The sequence below is a fragment of the Protomyctophum bolini genome (genome assembly GCF_963924005.1).
Source record: "Protomyctophum bolini genome assembly, chromosome: 3".
NCBI lineage: Eukaryota > Metazoa > Chordata > Actinopteri > Myctophiformes > Myctophidae > Protomyctophum > Protomyctophum bolini.
The window spans coordinates 5,800,595-5,813,652 of NC_137864.1; the positions used below are offsets into that span (position 1 = coordinate 5,800,595).

Sequence of the window (13,058 nt, forward strand, 5' to 3'; positions counted from 1 at the left end):
ATAGCATAGGTACATAGGTGAACGTGCTCAAGGTAGTGTGGTACAGGTGGTTTTATATATAATTTGAAATTGTAAAGTATTGCAATCCAATTCAAGTGAGATGTATGTTTAGTTATTGCATATTTAGCATTATGGTTAAAAAACATTGAGAGCTTCTGCTCTGCATGTCTGCACTGCAGACAGTGACGCTGTGTGGTGGGGTAGCTGAGGAAACCCCTGCCAATGTCCACTAGTTGTCTGTCTGTCTGTCTGTCTGTCTGCCTGCCTGCCTCTCTCTTTTGGGGGGGCTGCGGGTACCCCAAAATTACAGCGAAATTAAAACAAAATACGGATTTTCTTTTCCCGGCCCTATGACCACAGCATCTGATCCATCCTTTGCGTTTCTTTCCAGAAACCATCTGAACATGTGGTCGTGTGTGTTAGCATGCAGGTGGGCTAGAGGAGGAGGGATTTGCTGCTGATGGAAGTCCTTCCCACTGGGATTCAATTATTCTGGGCTGACAAGGCAAGGTGTGACATACCGTATGCATACTAGTGTGTGTGTGTGTGTGTGTGTGTGTGTGTGTGCGTGCGTGCATGCATGCGTGTTACGCATTTTTGTAAACGTATTTGAAAGAGAGAGAGAGAGAGAGAGAGAGAGAATTCATACTGTAACTGTACATAAATATGCAGACGGTCAAACAGATAGATACACACATTTGAACTTTGATGTCTGCAGGCGGGGGTGCATGTCGTGACAAACTCGGCAAAACTTGATGTTTATCTGCACGTCAATATCACAGTTAGTTCTGGTAAATATTTGCAGAATATATCTGCAAATATCATTAAACTAGCCTAGACCATGACATATTTGGGGTTTTGGACATGTTTATTATTTAATTCCCACATGGCACGTGAACATGTTGGACAGATGGATACTGTGCAGACATATGCACATGGACAGACGGACGGACGGACGGACGGACAGACAGACAGACAGACAGACAGACAGACAGACAGACAGACAGACAGACAGACAGACAGACAGACAGACAGACAGACAGACAGACAGACAGACAGACAGACAGACAGACAGACAGACAGACAGACAGACAGACAGACAGACAGACAGACAGACATAGACAGACAGACTACCTGGTGTGTGTGGCTCTTGCAGTCCTTGCAGACAGGAGGAGAGCAGTAATGATGGAAGACCGAGCCGGACAGGTTGTCAATCATCTCCCCCTCCATCGAGTCCTTGATCAGCAGAGACACACTGTCTAACCACTGCCTCTCCTATATGCACGCGCACGCACGCACGCACGCACACACACACACACACACACACACACACACACACACACACACACACACACACACACACACACACACACACACACACACACACACACACACACACACACACACACACACACACACACACACACACACACACACACACACACACACACACACACACACACACACACACACACACAAAGCAATTACTTCATCTTCAGCTATTTGATCGATCGATTGATTGAATACTTTATTAGCCAGAAATGTAAACAGCGTAACAGAGTACAGTCAAACAATTGGTCTAAACGGATAGCACCAAAACAAGTCCTTTGCGGTGTTACTGTTTCCATTCAGGTCCTATGTATTCAATTCATAAACATAATATAATTATTCCACACTATACAGAGTGGAAGAAAAAAGAAGACACACACACACACACACACGCACGCACACAGTCACACGCACGCACACACGCACACACGCACACACACACACACACACACACACACACACACACACACACAGTGTCACACACACACACACACACACACACACACACACACACACACACACACACACAGCCTTGGGCATGTAAAAGGCAGCCAGCGAGGGGTGAACCAGGCCTTTACCATCAGAAGGAGAAACAGAACAGAAGAGGGGGGTGTGATCTCCTGTCTCAGGGAGAGAGGTGATCATTTCCTCTCCCTTTGGCTTACTGAAAGGTGCATCTGCAGGGCTGTTTTAAAGGAACAGAGTGATCTGCATTTATCTATTTATTTAATTCGTCCTTTTTCTATTAACCTGAGGAAAGGAAAGGAGGAAAGGAAGTACAAAAAGGAAGAAAAACAAAACAAGACAAGATAAGAGAACCCGAGGAGAAAGAAGACGAGAGACTGGGGAGAGGATGACTATTGTAAAGATATGCACAGTCATATTTTAATTAGTAAACCAATGAAAACTTTAACATCCGCAACGTTGTTGTGTGCTTCAGCAACCCCCTAACACACACACACACACACACACACACACACACACACAATTTGCATTATCCGTCCACCTATCTGTCCCAAAGTTTATGCCTTTCCTGTCGGTGCCCATCTGTGCTGCTTTCGAAGTCTTACAGAGTATTTTTTTGTTTTTTTTATCCCACGATTTTGTAACCCATTTTTCACCCCTGTGTCAATCATCTAATGTGATCCTGGGCTCTACACACCCTCCACCAACCTATAGTCCCCATATATGGGGGACAAGGGGAGAGCAACGGACTTGAACTCATGCTTCCTTCATGCCTGAGTGTCCAAGTTGCTCCTTTACACCTGACAGGGGGAAGGAACACGTTATTCCAACCAGTTCCTTTCCCCTCCATCAGGCACCCCGGCTGGCCAGGGGGAGGCAGTTTAGTGACCAGGATTACTGCATGTTTTTTGTGAGGGTATACCTACCCCTAGGGGACACGGGGAGAACATGCAAACTCCACACAGAAAGGCCCTTTCGCCAACCCCGCCTTCGCGTATGCGGGCACTGATGACGCGGAGGAGGAAGGAAACACGCCGCCAGCACCCACATGCGTCCCGAGCGGGAATCGAACCCAGGACCTTCTAGCTGTGAGACAGCACTACCAACTGTGAGTGTGTGTTATGATGATGTAAGCAGTGCAGTGCAACTCATCCTCAGGATCACCGCCTCCGTGTTCATCGTGCGTTATGATCTCACTCACACTACTCTCTCTCTCATTCACATTTCTATAGCCACCACTTATATCATCCCGTTCTCTCTGCCCCCACAGCTCTATTGTGCATTGTGTGTGTGTGTGTGTGTGTGTGTGTGTGTGTGTGTGTGTGTGTGTGTGTGTGTGTGTGTGTGTGTGTGTGTGTGTGCGTGCGCGCAAGTGCGTTTTAACTAACCACTATGACTGTGTGTTACATTTTCTGCTGTTGGTGGCAGGCGAGACAAAGAGAGCTAGGGGGATATGACTTCTTCTGAGGGTGGCAAAGGAGGAGGAGGATAACTTTTTTTTTTTTAAAGATTAATTGCATGTTTCTATAAATAGAGAGCCATGGTCTATTTTAAAGGAGCCATACTAGAGGAGGAGTGCTTAACAAATCTATCACCCCCCCCATTCAGAGACACAGAGGAGCTATAGGCCCAAAGTATAAATGGAGTCCTGCTGTATAAGATTTCGCAGAGACAGCGGGGCGGCATCGACTCGAGCCACGCCGATGAGAAAATGGAAATAATGAAAGGTCGCCCATGCAAGCATAGGCCTGAGCTGAGAGAGCAAATATCGAGTAGTTTGTGTGTTGTTTTTTTCTCCTTTTGAGCCGGTGGTTAGTTTTTTCTATTGAGCAAGTGGTTATTTATTTCTATTGAACTAGTGGTTCGTTTTTTTTTTCTTCTATTGAGCAAGCGCCAAGCGGTTATTTTCAAGTTGGAGCCTTATTTATTTATAATGATTTTCAATTTCTAGTATATAATAATCAGCACACCTGCTTATACTTCATTCATACTCACTAGCAGGCAATTTAGACTAGTTTCTATAGCAGACACACCCTGATGAAAGACATTTACAAGTTGTCCAATTCCGGGTGGTGGTAGAGTACTGCGGATGCTGACCGTTGTGATTTTGTCGGGCTGGTGTAGTGGCATTGAATGAGCGAGACGAGTGAGATGACGTTGGTTTGCTTTGGACTGCTGGATCCGTGTTTGACCCATTTTGACCTGGGCAAATGTCTTCTAAATCCTGACTGTTTTCTTGAAAAAGCAGTTTTTCTATATGTCAGTCGTTCTCAAACACTTTCATGAAACACTTTTCACGATAAAAAAATGTTTTAGCAGACCTACAAGCTCGTAGCGCGCCACTCGGTGGCGCGCTATGAGCTTGTAGATCTGCTATTTTTCAATAGCTAAAGCATTACATAATGCAACACACCAAAAGGGGTTCCCGGCCCAAAATGGGTTAAGATGTTTACTGTACTTCACATTATTATTACTCCGAAAATCTCTTTTTTTGTGTGTCTCCTCAATTAAACTGCAGTTTTTTGTTTACATCTTGTACTGTACATGCAAAGAGTCAAACATATTTTTGTTCCAGTTCCTACAGTTCCATGCAGGCATTGTCACACCATCCACCCAGACCGAGACATAGCCCTGCAAGGAAACAGTGATCTCTCTCTCTCTCTCTCTCTTTCTCTGGCTGTGGCCCGTGTTGGCTCACGGCTCAAGCACAAGCAGTGGCACGTTTAGAGTTCAAACCGCATGTTTCTTCCTCTCTCTCTCTCTCTCTCTCTCTCCCTCTCTCCCTCCCTCTCTCCGTAGCATGGGTATATGATGTCAGGAGGTTAAGTGCAGTCAATAGCCAGACCACCACTGAAACGTGCACAGTCGCATCAACTCATAAAGAGACACGCATGAATGCCCACACACGTACACTATAGGAGTCCACATGCACGCACGCACGCACGCACGCACGCACGCACGCACGCCGATGGGTATGATGTGAGGAGGTTATAAGTGCATTCAATAGCCAGACCACCACTGAAACATACCTGCACAGTCGCATCAACTCATGAAGAGACATGCATGAATGCCCACACACGTACAACACTAGGAGTCCGCACGCACGCATGCACGCACGCACGCACGCACGCACGCACGCACGCACGCACACGCACGCACGCGGCAGCCAGCTTGGGGTGAACCAGGCTCATTGATCGAGGGGTTATAGGGGTCCTGCAGGCCACAGCAGGTGGGATAAGTGCTATACCAGTGATTTGTTTGATTTGCTGCCCCTTCCATCCGTCCGTCCGTCCGTCTCGGCCAGCGGTGCTCTCATCCAATGGGCACCCTGCTGTGGACCCTGCAGACTACCTGCACGTCAACTATGCCTCCCCCATAGTCAGGTTCAATACAGCCTGGAGCGAACTGTCTCAACGGCTCTACTTCAATACTAGGCTAAAAAGATACGGAGAGTGATCCAAACGAGAAGACGTGCAGTCTAAAAAAATGTCTGTTTGAAAATGACGGTTTTCTTGAAAAAGCTATGTTTCTATATGTGTCAGTCGTTCTTCGATTTTTCAAAAATAGCAGACCTACAAGGTCGTAGCGCGCCACTCGGTGGCGCGCTATGAGCTTGTAGATCTGCTATTTTTTCAATAGCTAAAGCATAGCATAATGCTATCACCAAAATGGGTTAAAAGAAGCTACTGTGCACTTGTACACAACAGAGTGATTTCCAAAAAAAGCACCATTACCCTCCAAATACTCCATTCCTAGGGATTCAATGTCAAAGATGGCCCTCGGACAAAGTTTCTAAACCCTTGTTGCAGAGGTGTGTGGTAGAATGTACAGTATATGGCTATAAGGAGACACTAGATAGATTTCATCTGGGGGGGAGCAAATTAAGGAACCAAAAACACAGAGGGGGGAAACATTGACCGTGAACAGTTCACAGAATATGACTGAGTGAGGATTCACAACATTGGCCAGCTCCCTCCCTCCCTCCCTCCCACCCCACGCTGTTGACCAAATGTCTTCTACATCCTGACAGTTGAAAAAGCTACATGTTTCTATGTCAGTTGTTCTTCGATTTTTCAAAAATAGCAGACCTATACAAGCTACTCGGTGTGCGCGCTATGAGCTTGTAGATCTGCTATTTTTCAATAGCTATAAAGCATAACATAATGCTATAACGCCAAAAGGGGTTCCCGGCCCGCCCCCAAAATGGGTTAATCTATATGTATTACCTTATTAAAGTGTGTCTTTGTGAATAAATAAGGCTATTTGTATGGGATAAACAAATTATCACCCATGCAGCCTTGAATTCCTCATAATATTATGCCAACCCTCGGTTGGACACCTTCAGGCAACTACAGATGCTATAATCTATACCGTATACACAGTAGCCTATAAACAAACATATGTGCATGTATATATATATATATATATATATATATATATATATATATATATATACCCTCCACAAACACATGCCAGCTGCATTGCATCACCGCGATAATTGTGGCGCATGCAGTTTGTTGGCTAATCAGGAGGAAGTTTAAAAACAGAGCACATACGGAACAACAGATGAAAAGAATCTCCGTCCGTCCCTCTTGTTAAAAATAACAGCAGGGCTGACAGACAATGAGCTATAAAGCACAATGAGAAAGTGGCTGAGCCGGCCACCCACACGCCATCTCTCTCTGTCCTCTCTGCCAGCACTAGCTGCGCTCTCCCTTTCTCTCTCTCTCTCTCTCTCTCTCTCTTTCCCCCTCTGCCTCTCTCTCTCTCTCGCTCTCTCTCTCTCTCTCTCTCTCTCTCTCTCTCTCTCTCTCTCTCTCTCTCTCTCTCTCCCTCCCTCCCCCCCCTCTCTCTCTCTCTCTCTCTCTCTCTCTCTCTCTCTCATGAAAATCTCTCATGATCTCTGTGGAAATTCCCATAATAGTATAAGTCAGTCACTGGGAACGGTGGCACAGTCGGTAGTGCTGTCGCCTCACAGCTAGAAGGTCCTGGGTTCGATTCCCGCTGGGGACGCTGTGGGCACCGGCGGCGTCTTCCCTCCTCCGCGTCATCAGTGCCCATACCCGAGGCGGGGGTTGGCGATAGGGCCTCTCTGTGTGGAGTTTGCATGTTCTCCCCGTGTCCCCTATAGGGTAGATACCCTCACAAAAACATGCCGTAATCCTGGTCTCTAAAACTATAACCTCCCCCTGGCCAGCCGGGGCGCCTGATGGAGGGGAAAGGAACTGGTCGGAATAACGTGTCCCTTCCACGTGCTATACGTCCGGCTGGGGAAATTCCCCTCTGTCGGGTGAAAAGAAGCAGCTTGGACTCCTCATGCATAGAAGGAGGCATGAGGACAGTCCGCTGCACCCCCCCAGGTTGGCAGAGGAAGTGTAGCGCCCAGGATTACATTAGATAATTGGCACTGGGTGAAAATAAAACTGGGTTACAAAATCGTGGGATAAAAATTTAAGTAAAAAATATATATAGTAAGTAAGTCAGTCAGTCAGTTAGGTCACACAGACTCACGTTCACACCAGGATGTTTATACTGCGATTAAAATGAGTCCCGCTGCGTGTTGTTGGAAAGACAGGTACTGTGAATGCTCATTAATGCTCATCACAGACAGGTGTGAATGCTCATTCCAATTCTGGTGCGGATCAAACAAACTCATTCTAGATGGCCAAAAAAACAACGGGGGTCACCGCAGGCGTGAATGCAATTGCATCCTAAGGGGATGATTCACCAAACAATGTGCCATTGTGGGATTTGGCACACGAGGAGGAAGGAGAAGGCATTATTACGAAGATGTCCCGTGGAAAAACGTGGTCTAATGAAGAGATAGAAGCCCTTGGCTTATCACAAGTATGGCCTTTGTTGTGACATTCATCGAAATGCTGAAAAAACACTGCAGTGTAGGATGTTTTGGCAAGAGAAGAGAGCATTAAAGTAAAGAGTTTTCGCTCTGTGTATACACAGACCTGGACTGGGAATCCCGACGGCTCCGACTCAGATAAAAAGTGGTAGGTTTGTTTGTGTAGACGGGCTACTGAGACTCCTATTAACGTACCAGGTTTAATTAATATGTAGACTATAGCTGGAACTTTACAAAATAAGTTGGTAACGTTGTAGCAACTGCTATTGCACACACACATACACGCGCACGCACACACACACACACACACACACACACACACACACACACACACACACACACACACACACACACACACACACACACACACACACACACACACACACACACACACACACACACACACACACACACACACACACACACACACACACACACACACACACACACACACACACACACACAGTCCCCGACACACCCCGTGCATCCCCCTCACTTTGTGTCCTAACTATTACTCAAAGTATAATTTGAGCACCATCAGATTTCACTGTGTGTACTTTACGTACAGTGGACACATTGATAAAGTTCCCTACAGGTGTGAATGCGATGTAAGTCATTCCATATCAGTCACACATCCAGTTAAGCTGCTCAGGTGCACTCTCAAACACGCACAGCACCATGCCACATGGGGCGTGCAAGGCGGTGACACTCTCTCTCTCTCTCGTATACTTATAGTTGGTCTGCCAGGCAGTCAGTCAGCCCGTCACTATAATCCCTCAAGACAGATTCAGCTCAGACTCTATAGCTCGCTGCTATAGAGCGTCGCAGTCCCTCCCCCTTTCAGAACGGCCCAGGAAATGAATCCCAATGCATTTTCTCCATAGGCTTTTCTTAAAGTATTTATTTCAAGACGGTTACGCCGCGGACAAAGCCAACTCGGATCGTGACAAATCATCATGACAATGAACACAATGTTTTGGGCCGATCAAATCATTAGAAAGAAGAAAATAAAGGCAGGAGACGACACTATTTGTTTTGTTTTTCGTCTTATGAATTATTTGATCGGCCCCAAAACATTGTGTTCATTGTCATGATTCGTCAGGATCCGAGTTGGCTTTGTCCGCGGCGTAACCGTCTTTAAATAAATACTTTAAGAAATGCCTATGGGCAAAATGCATTGGGATTCATTTCCTGGGCCACTCGTCGTTCTGAAAGGGGGCGGGACTGCGACGCTCTATAGAGCACAGAAGTCCTGACGCCACTTGTTCACCCCCCTGGTTCGCGGAAGTTTTCCTCTATAGGAGAATAACGTCGGGTTTTACAAATAGTCTCGCGTGAACATTGTGGTCCAAAAATAAACAAACTGGCTCTGGTATGGTATCATTTACGATAGTCAGTCGCTCATATTTGAAAGTCTGGTTCTATAACGAACGTTAATTCTACCAATTCGACGGCAAATAACATTTTCCGAATCAGTCGATTCTTCATGTCCATAATGAGTCAAACCGCAGGGAACGTTTGTTTATTTTTTGAACACAGCGCATTAAGAACAGGGGGGGGGGGCACGAACCAGGTAGGATGTGTAAAATGACGTCAAACTTCAGTGCTCTATGTGCACTCCTTTAACCCATTCTGACCTGAGATCAGATTCATACGAGGTTTCCACTGGACACACACTGGTCTGATTAACCCCATTCTGACCTGAGATCAGATTCTAAAAATGTCAGTCGTTCAATTAGATTTTTCAAAAATAGCAGACCTACAAGACGTATGTCTTGAGCTTGTATAGATCTGCTATTTTTCAATAGCTAAAGCATAACCTGATGCTAACACCAGAATGGGTTCCCGTTCAGAGTGTCCTCTCCAACATGCCTTCGCCTCTCACCTCACGGGGTTAATCCGGCTCTCCTTTTCTTTCTTGCCCGAAATGTCTCTTAATTCTCTCTTCGCCCTCCTTTCTCTATCCTGCCTGTGTCTCTCTATGCATCTCTTAACATTCTGTATACAGTACCTTTTCCGTTAGTTTTTTTTTTTTAACCTTTCCTTCTGTATTCTCTCTCTCTCTATCTTTCTCCATCTCTCTATCTCCCTTTCTCTCTCCATCTCCTAATCTCGTCCAACAAAGTAAATTGCATTCCCACCAGCCAGCAGGCTTTTGCCTCTATAAATATTTGTTCAGATCTGTGTAGGTGCAATAATTGTGTGAGTGTGAGTGTGTGTGTGCGTGTGTGTGCGTGTGTGTGTGTGTGTGCGTGTGTGTGTGTGTGTGTGTGTGTCACCGGCCCTGTGTCACTGCCACCTGTCAGAGCACAAATGATATTAGGTCTTCATTTGACTGTCAGGGAATGTGCAGCCAAGTAACCATCAAGAACCGGATGTGGAATTGATGCATGCTTTTTGTTTCATAATTCTTATCCGACGATTTTGTGACCCATTTTTCACCCCTGTGTCAATTATCTAATGTGATCCTGGGCTCTATACACACCCTCCGCCAACCTAGTCCCCCATATATGGGGGACAAGTGGGAGAGCAACGGACTTGAACTCATGCTTTCTTCATCCTTGAGTGTCCAAGTTGCTCCTTTACACCTGACAGGGGGGAGTTTCCCTGGTTGGACGTAGCGCGTGGAAGGAACACGTTATTCCAACCAGTTCCTTTCCCCTCCATCAGGCGCCCCCGGCTGGCCAGGGGGAGGCAGTTTAGAGACCAGGATTACTGCATGTTTTTTGTGAGAGTACCACTTACCTACCCTATAGGGGACACGGGGAGAACATGCAAACTCCACACAGAAAGGCCCTTTCGCCCAACCCCGCCTCGGGTATGGGGCACTGATGACGTGACGTGGAGGAGGAAACACGCCGCCAGCACCCACAGCGTCCCGAGCGGGAATCGAACCCAGGACCTTCTAGCTGTGAGGCGAGGCAAAAGCCCGTTTCATCATCCCAAAGCACTATTGTATACCTGTTCAACAGACAGACCAGCACGCCATTGTTGCAGTCCCGCCAACAAAGAATCAGATTCACAACCACTTTGAGCTGTTCGAGTTGGATCGAGTTTGACCGCGAAGGTCTGTTTGCGAGCATGCAGCGACGTAGTGGCCTAGTGGGGGGTGTACAGTATATTTCTGACAGTACATCAATTTTGAGCAGATTTGTGGACATTCTATCGGACAACTGGAGTCGCTTTGAAGGGATCACTGTCGACCTGCATGTGGCTGCATGTGAACTCCACCGTTGTTTTAAACATTATTATGTTATAATTTAGCTATTGAAAAATAGCAGATCTACAAGCTCGTAGCGCGCCACCGAGTGGCGCGCTACGAGCTTGTAGGTCTGCTATTTTTGGGGGGAAAAAACATGAAAATGTGGCGCAAATACTGACATTTTATAAATTTCGACGTCAGGCCTAAATGGGTTACAATTTACAATTTACAATTTAGGCATTTAGCAGACGCTCTTAATCCAGAGCGACTTACATTAAGCAAGAACAAAAAGCATGGGGAATACATCACATAAAAACATTTATCATGAAACATGCGTAAGCTAAGAAAGTAACAGTGGAATATCTATAATGAAATAAGCTATACATCTATACTACTATGATATACATTATGTACTATGACGTGCTATGACTACATACAATGCACTTATGCTGTTTACATAACATGCTATAAGTCTGTATCAAATGCTATCTAAGTCTACAGAATTGCTATCTAAGGGGGTGGGGAAAGTGCTATGGGTTTAGATGAGGTGCTGGCTACAGGTTCTGTTAGCATGTTTTCATCATCTTCATGTTTCACTAATAGTAATGTCTCTGTTGATCCACCATCCTCCTCTGATCTTTGAAGTAGCTCATCGTGTTAAGCTAATAATACTAATAAAAGTGGGGGAGAGTGACACACACACACACACACATCTGTATCATCCGAACTGATGATTATGATGATGGCAGTACAGCACAGCACATACTGTATAGCGCAGAGAGCCATTTGAATCTGAATGGAGTTGAAAGTGACTGAAACAGCGTTCTCAGCGCGGCCTTTGCTCGCTCCGAGAACACCACCACGCTCCACCACGAAGGCGACGATGGACAAATGGCCGACCAAAATTGCAAACGGCAGTCGAAGATAATTCTGGCGGCCACAGAGCCCTCAAGGACCAATGCATATAATCATTGCCCCATGCAGAGTGGAGTCATGGTGTCGGCCCAATTGTGGGCATATATACTTCGCGGACCAGCAGTATAGTGTATATATAGAACCGCAACCAGGGCCCAGTATGCAAATATAGGGCGCGCTTATACCAGGCTATATATAACCATCCAAGCCCTGTATGTGTGTGTGTGTGACGTGTGACGTACTGTAGCAGCAGGCTGCGCTGGTCTGATTGGTTGTAGGGTCTAACGCTCTAACCAATGGAGTCTGTTTGATGAGCCATACTAATATCCATGCAGTGATATTAGCATGGCTAGTACGCGAGGCTAAGATATAGCACGGCAAATACACTCACATTTTCAGTACTTTTATTTCTATACTCCACTACACCCCCCCCCCCCCCCCCCAGAGGCAAATACTGTACTTTTACTCCACTAAAAGTATTTGATAACTTTAGTTACTATAGTTACTTGATTATTATTACAAAACATACAGTAACCACTTTAGCCCTATACATTTCAGCCATGTGAAAATAGCCAATCTACAAGCTCGCAATGTGTAGATCTGCTATTTTTATTGATTTTTTTTAATATGCATTTTATACATTTGAAAACGTTCCTCTTTTAGTACTTTAACCCCTTTTGGTGTTAGCACTATGTTATGCTTTAGCTATTGAAAAATAGCAGATCTACAAGCTCATAGCGCGCCACCGAGTGGCACGCTACGCGCTTGTAGGTCTGCTATTTTTTTTTAATCGAAGAACGACTGACATAGAAACATAGCTTTTTCAGAAAACTGTCAGGATGTAGAAGACATTTTTAGAAACTGATCTCAGGTCCAAATGTAAAAAGTAAAAAAAAAAAATAGTACTGGATATTGGGAGAGAAAAGGGATCATGCAGGCTGGACGGATAATCTGAAATAACCATTAAATGTTTGCTGACCAAGAACGTTTTTCATCCATGATCCCCCGATATTCCCATTCGACTGCATGGAATCCACCATTACAAACCCGAAATGATTATTATTTCCTAGTTTCTTGCACAGTGGCTGCCTGGGGGGATCACGACTTATAATCCACCTTAAATCCTATACACTCCCATGTTGACCGGATCCCCAAGGGCCCTATTCTATACTAGGCCCCTTCCCCCCCTTTTTGACACTCACCCTACACACTTCCACTTGGTTTGAGCATAGATATATAAATCATAGAGACGGCACTGGATGTGGATAGACTGGATGTCTATTATTTATA

At 45.6% G+C, this 13,058-nt stretch overlaps 1 protein-coding gene across 1 annotated transcript in view; it reads right to left on the bottom strand.

Moving 5' to 3' along the window:
• LOC308311841 (voltage-dependent T-type calcium channel subunit alpha-1I-like) overlaps nt 1–13,058 on the bottom strand; it is a gene marked incomplete at both ends in the record, with an annotated part of 172,535 nt that overhangs the window by 15,856 nt on the left and 143,621 nt on the right. Inside the window, 1 exon segment of the mRNA XM_080758617.1 lies at nt 1,135–1,275. Coding sequence (XP_080614743.1) covers nt 1,135–1,275 — 141 coding nt within the window.